Genomic DNA, 16,935 nt, shown 5'->3' with positions numbered 1-16,935 from the left:
ATGAACACTTGAACCACCTTCCAAAGAATAGGAAGGATTTGGAACTCCGGACAAATGAATACCACTGCGATGACTCAAGTGATGAGGACAATGATGAACTTGAACTTCGAACACTAACTCTTAATAAGTTCATTAAACAAAAATCTAAAATAAACAATGAACTTGAACGGAGGAAGAGGCCAAAGAAAAGGAAGGCACCCAAGGATGAATCAAGAACTTCCAAAAATGAAACGGCGAATTGGGTTTTGACGGGCTTCGACTACAAGGTAAGTAACTCAACTCTCTTGAATTATTTTGAAATTACTTGAAGTTTTTCATGAGTGCTTAATTTAGATAGTAGGAATAGAAAATAAAAAAATATTTTTTAAAAATTATATCATGTTTTTCTTTTAGCATCTTTGAAAAATTAAAAAATTTAAGCATGAAAAGATAGATTCACCTAAAAAGAAAAATATATGACTACAACAAATAACAAAATGATTTTGTTTGAAAATGCCTTATGCCCAATGAAACCATCATTGATGAATATGCTTTATGTTTAATAGTTTCTTTGGCTTATATGCTCTATCATTATAAATATTTTGAAAATAAATGAAATCATGTTTGATTTGAAGTAATGCATAATGATCATGCTTAATGATGCATTTTTTGATTTGACATAAAAGTGGCTTTAAAAATGATGTATGTTTTGATTTGACATAAATGAAATAGGTATGTTTATGTGAAATAGTGAAGTGTCATGCTTGACAATTGTATACTTAATGATGCATAAAGTTGTAATGAAAATATTAATATTTTAATACTATGATTTGATGATTTTATGCATGACATTGTAAAGTTATATATAATGATGCATAATAATGAAATTGTGTAATAAAAATATTAAACATTTTGAAACCATGTTTTAGTGTCATGCATATTGATCATGCTTAATAAATCTCAAAATTATGCACGATGAATCTTACGATTTATGGATTATTGATTTTTACCATAATAAAAGTACCTTATTGATCTTTGTTGTAATAAATCTTACTCTTTCGGTTTTAAACATGATACATGTTTTTATTTGGTATAAGTGAAATAAAATCATATGAATTGAAACAACTAAAAAGAGGAAAATATTTTTTCCTTGAAAAATTATTTTTCTCTATCCTATTGATCTTGATGTTTATTATGATAAATCTATGTATACCATTTTGAATCTCTTGAAAGTAATGTTGAGATTTTGATGAATTTGACGATTTGAATTTAAATGAGATTGTATTCAAATTATGATCTTGATTTCTTGGATTTACTACTTGAGATTTTTTTTAATCACAATCTCTTCTTTGTACACCTACAATTTTTGTTATTTATAAAAAGAAGTGATTTGATAAAATGAATCATGTCTTTTGTAATTCAAGAGGTCTTATCTTTCATGACATAATGCCATTGGATTTATGGCTTGTATGCCTTGAAATAATTGAAATATTATGCACTATTTTGTTCTTCCCTTATTCTTTCTTGTTTACAATGATAAAATGGGAAAAAGTTATGATCATGCATGACAGGATGCAATTTGACAGATTAATACCATGATGATGCATACAATACTTGTGCTTTCTAATTATGATGTGATGTATTACATATGATGTAAATCATGATTTAAAATACTATGAGTTGTTGCTAAAATGATGTATTATAAATATTGATTTAATGTTTTGTATCATGAATATTCTAAATGATGAATGTTTGGTATCATGATCAAAATGTTGATAAATAGTTAAAAATTTTAGTATCATGTATGATATCCTCATAATGTTGATCGATTTATTCAATATTGTGCATGAATGAATATAAGATTTTTGAAAATGTGCATATTCTAATTTGAAAATATGATGATGCATAAATAAGATTGATACTTACCTTTGTCATAATTGATGTAAAGGGTCTTCCCTTCTTTTTGACAATGACAAAGGGAGAGATAGCTAGCTTGCACAAGTCAAGAAGATGCAAAAACTTGATTGCTAGCTTGCCTATCTTAAGTAGCAAAGATTGCTAACTTGCTTATTTCAAGAAGCAAAAGTTGTCTTCTTGAACATCACTATCTTGCCTATCTCAAGAAGCAAGACTTGCAACTTGCACATTACAATAGGAAGCAAGAATCGATAGCTTACACACTTCAACAAGAAAGCTATCTTATATTTGCTTTCGAGATTTTTGCTAGCTTGTATGTGGGAAAACCTGCTCACTTTTTCAAACACTTTGCTAGCTTGCACTTTGTAAAGGAAGTGAAAAATAGCACTTCTCAAAAGAGAAGAAAGAACTTACTATCTTGAACATCACAAAAATTGCTACCTTGCATGAGTAAAATTTGCTAAGATCACTATCTCAAAAGAGTTGCTATCTCAAAAGAGTTGTTATCTCAAAAGAAGCAAATGTGCTATCTTGCCAATCTCAAAATACAAAACATGCTAACTTATTACGGAAGCAAAATTGCTAGCTCAAACATTGCAAAGGAAGCAAAAATTTGCTAGCCTGCAACTTGCATATCATTAAAATTACTAGCTTGTAGTCTAAAGAGAAGCAATTAGTTGTTATCTCAAGAAAAGCAAACATGCTAAACTTACACATCTTTAAGTGCTAGATTGCATGATGATAAAATTTGATACTATGTTTTTCATGCAATGTATGAAACTTTTTATCTCTAACCACATAAGAGTAGGAACTTCTCCTTTTTGTTGATGACAAAGGGGGAGAAGTATGTTGATGACATGACATGTGATGCATAAGTTTATGCATATGTTCATGATGATGTGTTGCAAGTATTCATGATGAATATTGCAATGACTTGAATTCTGTTTGAATTCAAGGTTCTATCAATATGGCATATTGATAGGGGGAGCTGGTTTAAACCCCGGGAGTTAAGGTTAACTCCGTCATCAAGTGGTTGTCATCATCAAAAAGGGGGAGATTGTTGAATCTCGTATTTTGATGATGAAACCACTTGATATGTGTTTATAATTTAAACTGCATTTTGAGTGATGCAAGTCTACTCGATCAGGATTAGACAGTTGACGCAGGAGGAATTGATGTTGCGCCGGAGGAGATCACGTTAGGATATTGGACGGCAGGAGGCTTCGGACGTCGGGCATCGGGCCAAAGAGAGCAGAATTGCGCCAAGGATATCGGGGTTACGGAGGTCAACCGCCGATTGGGCAACAAGTCACAAGAGAGGACAATGCGCTGAAGAATCGGACGAAGCGCCAACCAATGACGTGCCTAGCAATAGAATGTCAATTTGCGTTGTAATAATTATCTAGATCAGAGTAGAGTTTTTGCTTGTGTGTGCAGGATTAACTACGATAACGACGAAGACATAAAGCAAAACAAAGTGTCGGAGTCAAGCACGAAGGATTCGTTGCGAGTTTGAGAGTTCGACGGAAGTCCGAAGGTTCGTCGGGAATGCTGCTGGAACTAGCCAAGAATAAGTAGGGAGCTTGCCAAAGGGTTTTTCGGAAGCTCACCAGAAGGTTCGTTGGAAGTTCGCGGAGCTCGCCGAGAAAGATCGGAGCTGGCTGAAGAAGCTCGTTGGAACTCGCCAAGATCAAATCGTGAAGTCTAGGAGCTTGCCGGGAGTCCGCAGAATGGTTTCCGAGAGTTTATCGGAAGACCGTCGGAAGTTCGCCGGAAGCTCGCCGGAAGAAGTCTTGACTTACGAACTTTGTAATAGCTTAGAAAATGTCTTTAAATTCGTAGTTAGCACGTTAATTAGGGTTAGGATTATGTGTTAATCCTATAACCCAAGTAGGGGCCAATTGGGCTCGAGTTCGGACTGGTTTGGGCCAAGTTTGGAGCCCAACCAGTGAGCTGAATTGGCCTAGGCGGTGGCACCGCCTAGCACCCGAGACCTGGGCGGTGGCACCGCCAGTCCACTGTCAGTGTCAGACACTGACAGGCGGTGGCACCGACGGCCTCGGAAACCCAAGAGAATTCAAAATTTGGAGCCCAAATTTGAATCCTCTTGGGGCCTATAAATACTCCTCATTTCTCAGCAGAGAACACAACCTTTTGAGAAGCTAGAAGTTGAGAAAAGCTTTAGGAAAAGTCTTGTTTTCAATAGCTTGAGTGTTCACCTCCCTTCTTTTCATTGAAATCTTTGTAAAAGGGTGAACCACTTGTAATAGGTTGTAAGAGGGGTGTAAGAAGGAGGTTGATCTTCGCCTAGTAAAGGAAGATCATTAGTGGATGCCGGTGGCCTCGACGGAAGAGGAATCAAAGGAGTGGATGTAGGTCACGATTGACCGAACCACTATAAACTATCTTCTCTGGTTTGCATTTACTTCCTGCTATTACCTTACTGCAAACCCCTTCAATAGCTTACTGCCTTCAAGTTAAAACACAATCGAAACGGTTTCAAACGAAACGTTGCTTTTATCGTACGAAGTTTCCGAAAGTGTTTAAATTGTCGAAAGTTTATCATACTTTACCGTTGCACTAATTCACCCCCCCCTCTTAGTGCCGCTTCGGTCCTAACAGAGGGGTCACCTAGGGCGTTTACCGTCGCCTTTATAATCCTTCTAGCTAGTTGTCATCCATCGGCTCTACAATTACTTCGGTCGCCTTCTTTGCTCTTCCTCGGTCTTTTAGTGGTCCTCCTCGGTTCTCGTTTTCTTATAGCTGTTCAGGTCGGTTGTGATGTCTCCTTCTTCCTCGTCTTCCTCTTCTTCGTCTCCCTCTTCGAGTAATTCTGGGGGAAGTGGCTCGTCATCGGGCAAAACTTCCCCATTGAACGAGAAGGCCGAGCGAGCCCTTCAAGTTTCGCGATCATTACATGACTTTGACTTTGTTGTGACCGAGGAGTTGCTCGGTCGCACCCGAGAGCGCTACAGCATCCCGAGCGACTACGAGCTTCATTCTCCCCGGCCAGGGTAGTGTGCCTATGATCCATTCCCAAACGGGTTTGGCTGGACATTGGACGCGTTAGAGGCGGGACTTTGATTCCCTTTACATCCTGTGATCGAGGCCTGCCTTGCTCGGTGGCGGATCTCGCCGTCGCAGATGGTGGCAAACTCGTGGCGCTATCTGGTTGCTTTCTTAGGGGAGTGTAGAGGGGCAGGGGTTGTCCCGAGCCACTCACTCTTCTTCTCTTGCTTCCGTCTTTCCAAAGGAGTAGGCGACTATTGGTTGTCGTCCCGGGGAGGTTTCTGGGTGAGTGGGGCTCCTTCCAACTCTAAGGGGTGCAAGAGTCGGTATTTTTTTATCAGCTGCAATCGGGGTTAGGGCGTCGACCTTCGATGGTCATCTCGGTCGATTGACAATTCTCTTCCGGGCTTGTCTAATGATGAGTGTGAGCAGCTCGGTCGCTTGAAGGAGGTCCTTCTTCCCGGGCAATTAGGGACGTAATCGAGGAGTGACGGGTCAAAGCAGGGCTTAATTCGGCTCCTCGGGGTATGGTTTGAGCCCATTCTCCTACTTTACTCACAAGTTTGTCTTTTGCTGAATGATCCCGATCTTTCTTGGGTAGGAATGGTGAATTCGAAGGAGTTGAGAGGGATGCCTCGTGCTTCCTCAGCCCCTCGGTCTTCGGAGCCGGACCTGCCAGCCTTGGGGGATCAAGAGCGACCTTCGGGGTTGGCACTGATAAGCAAATAAGATTTTCTCAAGGCAGTTGAGGAAATCTCTAAGTAGTTGAGAAAAATCCTCCATGCTGATTGTGTATAACCTCCCTGTTGAGTGTGTATAAATAACTATAAGAGCTCACTATCAAAATAAACTAGACAATTACATCTTATACATTTCATAGTTTCTTCTACAATTTCTATCTTTCTATATTCTTCATTTAATTTTTATCAGGCACCCGAACAACCGCACAAGAAGTGTAAGGTCGTGACCCGCAAGAGACCTGCGCCGATCGCAACATAGGAGGCGTTTGGAGAGGCATGTCTGCAAACTTCAAAAAGCTATTTATGAACTTCGTCAAGCTCCAAGGGCTTGGTATAACGAGCTTGGCTCGTTTTTGACCTCAATTGGCTTCATCAATTCCAAGTCTGATACCTCGTTATTCATTTGCCAACACAATGGAAGCATAATATATCTTTTAGTATATGTGGATGACATTATTGTCACAGGAAATAATCCTTTGAAGACTCAGGCATTTCTAAAGCACTTGGCCGATCGATTCTCCCTCAAAGATCTAGGAACTTTAAGCTACTTTTTGGGAGTGGAAGCAACATTTACATCTTCAGGTCTCTTCCTATCACAAAGAAAGTATATTCAAGATTTATTATCAAAGACAAACATGCAGGATGCGAAAGAGGTTACAACTCCTTTCTCTACCAATGAATCACTTAAATTATGTGATGGAAGTCCTGCTACAGATTCGACTCAATATCGACAAGTCCTTGGCTCCTTAAAGTACTTGGCTCTCACCCGTCCAGATATTTCATTTGCCGTCAATAAATTATCGCAATTCATGCATCGACCATCTACTACGCATTGGTCTGCAGTCAAACGAATTTTGCGGTATCTTAAAGGGACTCTTAATTATGGCATTTTTCTTCGCAAAAATACTTCACTCCATCTCCATGCCTTTGCTGATGTTGATTGAGCAGGGAACTTTGATAATAGAACATCTACGTCAGGATACATTATCTTCCTTGGAGCTACTCCAATCAGTTGGAGTTCTAAAAAATAAAAGACGGTTGCACGATCTACAACTGAAGCTGAATACCGTGCCATCGCCACCGCCGCTGCTGAACTCAATTGGGTCACAATCTGCTCAAAGAACTCAACGTCAACTCCACAGTTATTCCTTTGTGATAATATTGGAGCTACCTACTTATGTGCTAATCCAGTATTTCATTCCCGCATGAAACACATAGCCATTGACTTCCGCTTCGTGCAAGATCAAGTTGTCAGACATCAACTCCGTGTTTCTCATGTACATATAGCTGATCAACTAGCAAACTCACTCATAAAGCCTCTCGCCAACTTTTTTCATCTCATCGGTCCAAGATCGACATCCTTGATGGAAGCTCAATCTTACAGGGGCATGATAAGCAGATAAGATTTCCTCAAGGCAGTTGAGGAAATCTCTGAGCAATTGAGAAAAATCCTCCATACTGAATGTGTATAACCTCCCTACTGAGTGTGTATAAATAACTATCAAGAGCTCACTATCAAAATAAACTAGACAATTACATCTTATACATTTCATAGTTTCTTCTATAATTTCTATCGTTCTATATTCTTCGTTTAATTTTTATTAGGCACCCTAATAGCCGCACAAGAAGTCTAAGGTCTTGACCCGCAAGAGACCTACGCCGATCGTAACACAGGAGGCGTTTGGAGAGGCATGTCTGCAAACTTCAAAAAGCTATTTATGAACTTCGTCAAGCTCCAAGGGCTTGGTATAACGAGCTTGGCTCGTTTTTGACCTCAATTGGCTTCATCAATTCCAAGTTTGATACCTCGTTATTCATTTGCCAGTACAATGGAAGCATAATATATCTTTTAGTATATGTGGATGATATTATTGTCACAGGAAATGATCCTTTGAAGACTCAGGTATTTCTAAAGCACTTGGCCGATCGATTCTCTCTCAAAGATCTAGGAACTTTAAGCTACTTTTTGGGAGTGGAAGCAACATTTACATCTTCAGGTCTCTTCCTTTCACAAAGAAAGTATATTCAAGATTTATTATCAAAGACAAACATGCAGGATGCGAAAGAGGTTACAACTCCTTTCTCTACCAATGAATCACTTAAATTATGTGATGGAGGTCCTGCTACAGATTTGACTCAATATCGACAAGTCCTTGGCTCCTTAAAGTACTTGGCTCTCACCCGTCCAGATATTTCATTTGCTGTCAATAAATTATCACAATTCATGCATCGACCATCTACTACGCATTGGTCTGCAGTCAAACGAATTTTGCGGTATCTTAAAGGGACTCTTAATTATGGCATTTTTCTTCGCAAAAAACTTCACTCCATCTCCATGCCTTTGCTGATGTTGATTAGGTAGGGAACTTTGATAATAGAACATCTATGTCAGGATACATTATCTTCCTTGGAGCTACTCCAATCAGTTGGAGTTCTAAAAAATAAAAGACGGTTGCACGATCTACAACTGAAGCTGAATACCGTGCCATCGCCACCGCCGCTGCTGAACTCAATTGGGTCACAATCTGCTCAAGGAACTCAACATCAACTCCACAGTTATTCCTTTGTAATAATATTGGAGCTACCTTCTTATGTGCTAATCCAGTATTCCATTCCCGCATGAAACACATAGCCATTGACTTCCACTTCGTGCGAGATCAAGTTGTCAGACATCAACTCGCCAACTTTTTCCATCTCATCGGTCCAAGATCGACATCCTTGATGGAAGCTTGCAGGGGCATGATAAGTAGATAAGATTTCCTCAAGGCTAAATGTGTATAACCTTCCTGCTGAGTGTGTATAAATAACTATCAAGAGCTCCGTCTTCGTACTTGCACACAGGTCAGGTCGGTGGCTCGGCCTGACCTCTCCAACGATCAAGTTAGATGATGTCAAGAGGTATTTTTTGTGTGTCTTTTTTCTCCCCTGTTTACCGTTCAGGATGTGAGTGTATTTATAGGAAAGCTTATTGTTTCCTGATGTGCCCGCTTGTAGGGGGCGGGCTGGTAGCGTTTGACGTAGGTGTTGGCATGGCGTGAACGATCGAGCCCGAGCAGGATGTTTAATGTGCCTCGGTCAACGTTTCGATCCATTTGACCAGATGGTGTCGGGTCGATCGAGGTGTGAGGTGTCATTTGGGGCAGCTAACGTCAGCCCGAGTCTTGTCGCCATTATTATCCTCATCACTTGAGCAACATCTTTTGGAGACTCAACGCTTGCTGAAGGAGTCGCACGGGCAGGGTCATTCTATGGAGGGCGAGCTGTTGGACCTAGCACGGTCCTTGGAGGAGGCTTGAGCAAAGGCGACGAAGGTCAAGGAACCTCTTGCCGAGGAGACCCGAGCAGCTCCAAATAGGCACAAGAGACTAATAGAAGAATACAAAGAATCGCACGACTTCCTACTCGGGTTGCAGCGGTCGGGGCAGGTCAGTTACGAGTACGGGTACCGTGTTGCCCTGGCTCGGTTTCGAGCTCAATTTCCTGACTTGACGGTCGAGGAAGATCCTTTCATCGTCCTTCCTGCGGATGACAAAGTAGAAATGCTGGATGAGGTCCCCTTTGATGATAGCATAGGTCTCCCCGAGGATTAAGGATCTCGTGCATTTTGTTTTGTTGATCGGCTTGTCGGGTGCTGCCGTTGTGTTGTTCTTTTTTTATTTTGTTGTGGGGACCGATCGGACGATGTAAATCCTTTTGTATGAATGAAGCTCCTTCTCCTTTTCTTTGTGTGTTTGCATTGGGAACTTATGTGCTTCTAAACGTAGAACTTTTTAGGTTTGACACATGCCAAGTTCTTGGCAACCGATCTCCTTCTTGCATTGTCAAGCGATAAGTTTCGTCTCTGACAATATCTGTCACCCTAGAGGGACCTTCCTAGCTCGGGGCCAGTTTACCTTGGGGGAGGGTCGGGTTGCTGACTTTTGCTTTGTGCAGGACCAGGTTGCCCATCTTGATCGGTCATAGTTGTATCCTCCGGTTTTAGAGTCTAGCCACGGCTCTTTTGTAGGCCAACGTTCAGAAATGGGCGTTGGCTCTTCGTTCTTCAATGAAGTCGAGATTGGTTCGGAGCTCATCGTCCGACGTGCTTTCTTTGAAGTTTTCTATTCGTAGAGTCAAGAATACTACTTCGGGTGGGAGCACTACCTCGGTCCCAAATGCCAAGCTGAATGGTGATTCGCCGGTGGCGATCTTCGGGGTAGTTCGGAGGCCCAGAGGATGCTCGGGAGTTCATCAACCCAAGTCCCCTTTGCGTTGGTGACCCTCCTCTTCAGCCCCCTTAGTATTGCTCTATTGGTCACCTCTACGAGCCCGTTAGTTTGGGGGTGAGCCACCAAGCTAAACCTTAGCTGAATCTCGTAATCTTGGCAAAACCCTTTGAGATTTTCGTTGTTGAATTAGGCTCCGTTGTCGGTGACGATGGCTCTCGAGATGCCAAACCGGGTGACGATGTTTTTCCAGACGAAACTTTGTACTTGTTTCTCGGTGATGGATGCCAAGGGCTCGGCTTCAACCCATTTGGTGAAGTAGTCAACCCCTGCGATGAAAGGCCTCGGGCGAGACGGGAGATGGTCCCAAGGCGGTTCCGGGAGGCGTAAGCTCGGGATCGTTGAATGAGCACCAGTAATGGCTCGGAGTTACAGTGGTGGCATTCCCTTCCAGGCTTGGAGCGGGTGGAAATTGTCCCCCTAGCCCGAAGGTCGAGAGAGGCAGGGGTGGCTCTTCTTCGGGACATTCTCCAAGGTGACTATGCTGGGGGCATCCTTGCGACATCGGGCAATCTTTCTAGCGCCAAAATGTTAGTGAACTTTACACCATGGTCGAGGAGTCAGCACGGTTTGGTTCGGCTACGGATGTCCAAGGAGATGCCTATGAAGATTCTCGGCTGGTCGAGCGAAGCGGGTCGTCGTATGCTTCCTCGTTGCTGGGACCTACACACAGGTCGAAGTCGAGGAGATGTTTTCCCGACCCAACCTCTCCGAATGTCAAGTTAGTGGAGTGAGATCTCACTCAAAGTCCTCTCTCGAATTCTATGGGGAAAAAGCCCCCTCTAGCGTAGCCAGGTGGTTAGCTCTTATACCTGTGCACAAGGGTTGATCGTACAAGGTTTGTTTAATGGTTGTCAACCCCTGCAAGAGGTTAGCCCATACCTTCTGTGCGGTCGATGTCTACATTGGGGTGGCTTTGTACTTGGCGACGTCATCCTAAGTTCCCGGGGTCGGCTTTGCACATGGCGATGCCATCCCGAGTTCCTAGGGTCGGCTTTGTACCTGGCAACGCCGTCTCGAGTTCCTAGAGTCGACTTTGTACTTGTTGGCGCCGTTCCGAGTTCCTAGATCAGCTTTGTACTTGATGGTGCTATCGCGGGTCCCTCGACTGGGGTTGTACCCGTCGACCCCTACCCAATCGTAGAAAGGAGACTGAGATGGTAGAGCCTGGTTGGTCAGGCTACCGTGGATGCTATCGTGACAGGTATATGCTAAAATATGTCCTATCAGTAATGATGCTGAATATAGTGTGATTGAGTCACCACTTCACATAATTTTTTTCTCCCCATGTAACATTAGTTCCATAATGCGTGAGCTCCTGTACTAACCCACAAATGAAGAGGAGCATGCTAGAACATAATCGAATTCCATCTACCAGCTTAGTAATTTAGATGCACTAGTGGCCAAGAATCCCTTGGGGTTGACATGATTGAATCAGGATACAACAGCTTGTTCGGAACAGAACAATTGATGAAGGCCAATCGATTCCACCAGAGGATAGTACAAATGTTTTTTCATTTCAAAGGAATGCAGATATTATTTTGATTTCAAATGATGAACTCCTAGATAGATCATGAAAGAATAAGACATCTTCGACAGAATAATCAACAGAACTATGTTATGACTCGAAAACAGAAGCACCAAATGAAGCTGCACGTATGCATACAAATTGAGCAGTCAAAATTCATGAAATCTGAATTCACTCAAGAAAAAGATGTTATAGATGAATATATCCAGAACTTTAATGAAGACAAACACAGTTGTCTCTCTTTTATATAGCTGAATCCTGGAAGGCAAAGGTATATATAATAAGGAAAATGGTAAAAGAATATTTAGCTTACTATGATGAAGCACAGAAATCCTATACTGCAACATCAAAACATCATAATCTACAGATACAGAAATCCTATGCTGAGAACTCAGAAAAATATTCTGTATGGTTCTGATGAAAACTAGGGTTAGAGTGTTAAAGCTTTATGCTTGATGCAGTCAATAAAATATTTAAAGTTTCTACAAACACTAGATGCTACCAGAAAATCTCATCTTTGGGAACTGAAAAAATAAAAAGGCAAGAAAACCCTACCCTGGTGCTGCAAGACACCTGATGCAGAATGAACTTGGCAACTTGAATCATACACAATAAATAAACATGGATGTACAACCGACAGACAAAAAGGGCAAAAAAAGATGGAGAAACAAAGTAGTACAGAATGTTTTGCCAAAAGATTGCAACGGGCTACATGATCCATATGTAAAAAAAATATACAAGAACTTTGGCCCTAAGTGCATCATCATATCCTCTCTCTAAAGAAATTGCATACTTGCTGTGCATATACATCTATAGCATAAACCAAATTTATAGTTAGCAATTTTATCTCTATCATCATGCTACTAATCATTCAACATTACTAATTACACAAATTCAATCTTCTTTCCAAATCATCTAGAAACACAGTGCAAACCCTTGCACACTGCCAACCAAACAACAGACGAGATCAAACAAAGGATAACACCCGTAGCAATAATAATCTTTACCTGACGCCACCATAAATCACGTCCTACCAATTGTGGCCTGCTCGAGCTTAAGCTCCTCTGCAGGGGCGTTGGCACCGTCGTCACGTCCACCTTTACATTCTTATTATCTCCGACAACACTACCATAATGCTCGTCATTCCTTTGCAGTGTTTCCTTCGTGGAAGTCGAGGCTTCATCAGAGACATTCCCCTCACAATTCTCCTCGACCAAAAGCCAGGATTGGTGGATGTTCTCCGGTGATGCGATCAAATCCTCGATGACTCTAACCAGTTCGTCTTGGAGGCCATCCTCGGGGGCCTTCAGGAAGGCATCCCTTATGTTCTCCAGGAACTGGAGCACTGCCAAGTTGCAGACGCCAAGGTCGAGGATGGCGAGATAAGTATAGCCATCCGCCATCAAGAACCCAACGGTCCTCACGCCGGTCGTGTGGAAGTACCAAGCGTGGAAAGCCGGGGCGTTCTCGAGGCATTCGGCGGCCAAGATCTCCAACTCCGGGCCTCCGCTGTTGTAAGAACACATTGCTCTGTTCCCTTGGGCGACGCAGCAGTAGACCGTGTTATGGACCGGCGGACTCATCCGAGATCTCCTCCGCCTCTATGACTTGTGCCTCTATGCCTTGTGAATTGGATGAAACAAATTCGCCCTCGCTTCTAATGTCGAAACGAAGAATTGGACAAAACTATGTATCCCAAGAACAAGTCTTGATCTTAGGGTCTTGGGTTTGTGCCCACGGACAATCTCAAACGATTCCTAGGGGATCTCAAACCAGGGATTGAAGACGATACCCCCAAATCTAGCAATTCCTCGATATGAATTTCGTTCGAGGACCAAAAATTGCGACTGAAGAACGATTTTTTCCTTCTTTCGCCTCCGGAACAAATTGGAGAGAAAAGAAAACGCCCTCTTAACTCCCGAATCTAATCTAATGCACTTCCAAATGCAGGTTCCTGAACAGAGAGACAGAGATGCAGTGAAGAGTGGTACCAAGAACAGGTGATCGATTGCCTGGTAGCACACGTTGACGTTGGGACTTGACTTCGATCACCACCCAAACGTCCACCTCGCGCCATTTCCAAGAGCTCGATAGAGACTGCTTTCACGTGGATGCCTTCTATAGGCGGCGAGGCGCACTCGCAGCACTTCTCCTATCCGTGTCTGTTTCACCCGCGCAGTTACCTGCCTCGTGATTCGTGGTGTCGGGCGACCCCACACCGTTCCGGGACCAACCAGGCAGCTAGGTCAGCAGGTAAGCAATTAAAGAAAGAGATCCAAATTGATGGTTGAGCGATGGATTAAACCTCTGATTGACTCACTCTTCTTCAATAGACTAGCAATGAATGCATTGACCGGCCAGCCACTTGAACCTGTCAAAGCCGTTCGTTGGGTCAATCAAGACAAGATTAGAAGTACTTCCTTTGTGTCAATGTTTTGATCTTCAACTTGTTTGTAAAGTGAAATAGACACGAGGAAAGCTTACGTGAGTTGATTAATAAGACAGTAAAATTTTGTCAAAATGTCAAATCAAGTGACATATACATGAGGAAAGCTTACATGACTCTTGATGAAAAGATAGTGTAAAATGTACAGTTAGGCCCAACTCTTTTGTCTTTCCACCATTCCATTTGAACATTTCATCAAGCAGGCTGTTAGCAAAGGGAAAAGGGAAAGCATCCTGAGCTTCTTGTTGCTGCTGTAGCTTGATATGTCAATGTTGTTGGCAAATTGATTCTGGTCTAAGAGCAACAGAACCACACAAGGCACAAAATACCTGCTCAATCTGTTGAACATCAATCAATTTTGTGAGAAAAGCAGCAAGACAGTTGAAAATGTCAAAACACCATGTACAGTTCAAAGACATGTAGTTGGCCAACTTAATCAACCAGCAATGAGGATACTATTTGGTTGCAATAGGCACATATATCTTTAAGTTCTCTGATGATGTGACTTTAATGGCTCTCCTCAAACTTCCAAATCTATTTGACAATGTTACCAAGAATTATATCTCCTTTTTCTCTATGAAATCAACATACAGATAAGGAACACTAAAATGCTTTAGCTTTTCTTGTATGCTGTAGAAAACCTTCTTAACATGTTTTAGGTCCTTCCTGTCTTTATACTGACAAAGAATGTGTTATTTATATACACCCAAATTAATCTTATTTTTTTCAGAGGAATAAATTATGTCATAATTCTTCTGGTCTAATTCCTTGGATTAAAACATAAGAAACCAGGTACGAAGCAAGTAATAAATTTATGATTATTTCTTTTGCAAACAATATTTCTTTGGAAGAGTAGACAACAGTCATGAAGTGACCACATGAAACCAGTGAAAATCCCAAGCAAGTCTAATGCAATCAATGCATGAGAAGGAACGATCAACAAGAAGATGGGAAGTGGAACAGTCACCTGTTATGAGATTATATAAATTCTAACCAGTCTTTTTTCTTTTTCTGCCCTAGTGAGCTTTGACATATCTCAACATGTTCATTTTACCTCAACATTTCCATCATGTTCCACTTTTCTTCTAACCACAGTGATCTCAACAACATGCTCTCTCCAATCTTACAATAGATATAAAGCTTAATATCCTCTTGAAACCTCAAGCAGTGAATATAGTCATTTGAAAGCAAAACCTACACCATAAAGCAAAACCACCAAATGCCCAACCATTTCCTGTGAATTGAAGTGGCAGCTACAATCCTAATAACCCCACGTCTCCATAACCTCCATGAGATAGATACCTCAAGTTCCTTCAGTGCATTACCTGAGAAGTTCATTTTAGTCTCCTACAAAAGCTTCTCCATTAACTAGCAATCCTCGAATAAACACATCTAAACTCATTACAATTATCATTTAAAATGATCAAATACTGCACTTGAAAAGCTGAAGTAATTTGAACCTCTATAACATTTCCATCGAATCTCTGCCGACCACTATTTCTAGTTCCTACAAATGAAAAATCTACTCGGTTTTCACTCACAGCAATGCCTTCAAATTGATATGGCGACCGCAAGCATGGGTGGAGACCCGGAGTACCAATTTGGCGACACAGCAGGCTCCAGGAATAGCCGGAAGTACTGTCCTGTTGAATCGAGAAAGCATAAGAGAGGCAGAGGATCTTGAATCAAAAAAGCAGACGAGAGGGGTCGAGGTTGAGGAAGGCGAAGCGAACCAGTTCCAGATGCCGATCTTGAAGGCATCGGAGAGCGGCGATAGTAGCAGCGAAAGAAAAGAGGATCTTGAATCGAGAAAATAAGAGGCAAGCGGCCGAGAGAGGGGAGGGAACAAGTATAATACATTAATTGCTGCTATAAAGAAAAGGATCATCAAATTAGCTTAGGAAAAAAAGGTCCCACCGGGATTCGAACCCAGGTCGCCAGATTCAAAGTCTGGAGTGCTAACCACTACACCATGGAACCCAATTGTGTCTTTCATTTTACAAAATTATATATATAATTAATAGTAAAAGAAAAGGTTACCTCGAGCTCAAATTAAACCCAATAAAAAATATTCGAGTACAATTCCGACGAAATATGGATATTTTAAGGAAATTCAACCCACGATTATTCCTAAACAAATATAAAAAATCAGACTAAATTAAAGTTATGTTCAAAAAAATATTAGGAAGAAAACCTCTTTATCGAGAATCTCAATAATTACATGACATATCAAATGTAAAAGTCGATGTATGTAATTTTATGTTTTTTCTCTGGAGAAAATAATTTTTTAATATTATAATAGATTTTGATTATATGATATGGAGAAGGGTTAAGAGTCAACCAAGATGCACTTTCTAATGTCTTAGGTTAAGTGCCAAAGAAACAAAAAAAAAAAAAAGTCGGAGACCCTTTAGGAGCAGTATTAGATTTCTTTTGATGTCTTTTGATGTTTATATTTATATACACCTAAAGGATTGGATCAATGTGTTTAGTCAAATAATACTTAATTGTCAAAAATATATGAGGATCTTTTTATAGTACATTATCCAGGAATGATGATACACATTATTCAGCCAATAATAAGATGGTAAAATTATGTGTCAAATTTAGAGATACAGGATAATGATTTACTAAATCAACTTTGCAATCAGTAACAGGTCAGCCTCATAAACTTAATCATCTGAGATGAGCGGAGATGATGTATCGCTATACGAGGATAACAAGTCAACGATAGCTTACCTGTCATATCTCCCTTTAACAAAAGCTTAAAGGGATTTTTTTTTCGTTTTTTTTGCCCTAGAAGAATTATCTTGTGAAATTAGAAAGTGGGCAATTGCTTATCTTATAAAATACATATTTAATAGCACTATATATATACATACACGCTAACGAAGTTTGAACAATCTTATTCTGTGCAATAAAAATGCAGGTCGTAGATCATTCATGTTTGCTTCATTCAAGCTATTCTTACAAATATAGCAATCAGCTTCAATTATCTCAAATAAACTTGATGAATATGATGAGAATTGATATTATAATATATGACTATAA

General features: G+C 41.0%; 1 protein-coding gene, 1 long non-coding RNA gene and 1 other non-coding gene across 3 annotated transcripts; all 3 read right to left on the bottom strand.

The window, feature by feature from the left end:
- Positions 1–12,318: 12,318 nt before the first annotated feature.
- On the bottom strand, positions 12,319–13,021 carry LOC135596458 (phytolongin Phyl1.1-like). Its single transcript, XM_065088503.1, has 2 exons — positions 12,446–13,021; positions 12,319–12,381 (listed from the first exon to the last, which is right to left on the bottom strand). The coding sequence occupies exons 1-2, from the start codon at positions 13,019–13,021 to the stop codon at positions 12,319–12,321; spliced, it is 639 nt and encodes a 212-aa protein (XP_064944575.1).
- Positions 13,022–13,908: 887 nt separating this feature from the next.
- On the bottom strand, positions 13,909–15,709 carry LOC108951731 (uncharacterized). The gene is made up of 3 exons (XR_001976256.2): positions 15,618–15,709; positions 15,426–15,527; positions 13,909–14,222 (listed from the first exon to the last, which is right to left on the bottom strand). It is a non-coding gene; the product is annotated as an uncharacterized LOC108951731 (long non-coding RNA).
- Positions 15,710–15,792: 83 nt separating this feature from the next.
- On the bottom strand, positions 15,793–15,864 carry TRNAQ-UUG (transfer RNA glutamine (anticodon UUG)). The gene has a single exon. It is a non-coding gene; the product is annotated as a tRNA-Gln (tRNA).
- Between the last annotated feature and the right edge of the window lie 1,071 nt (positions 15,865–16,935).

Source organism: Musa acuminata, chromosome BXJ1-11, assembly GCF_036884655.1.
Source record: "Musa acuminata AAA Group cultivar baxijiao chromosome BXJ1-11, Cavendish_Baxijiao_AAA, whole genome shotgun sequence".
NCBI classification, from domain to species: Eukaryota; Viridiplantae; Streptophyta; class Magnoliopsida; order Zingiberales; family Musaceae; genus Musa; species Musa acuminata.
The sequence above is the reverse complement of the archived record's forward strand: the minus strand, read 5'-3'. Positions and strand labels throughout refer to the sequence as shown.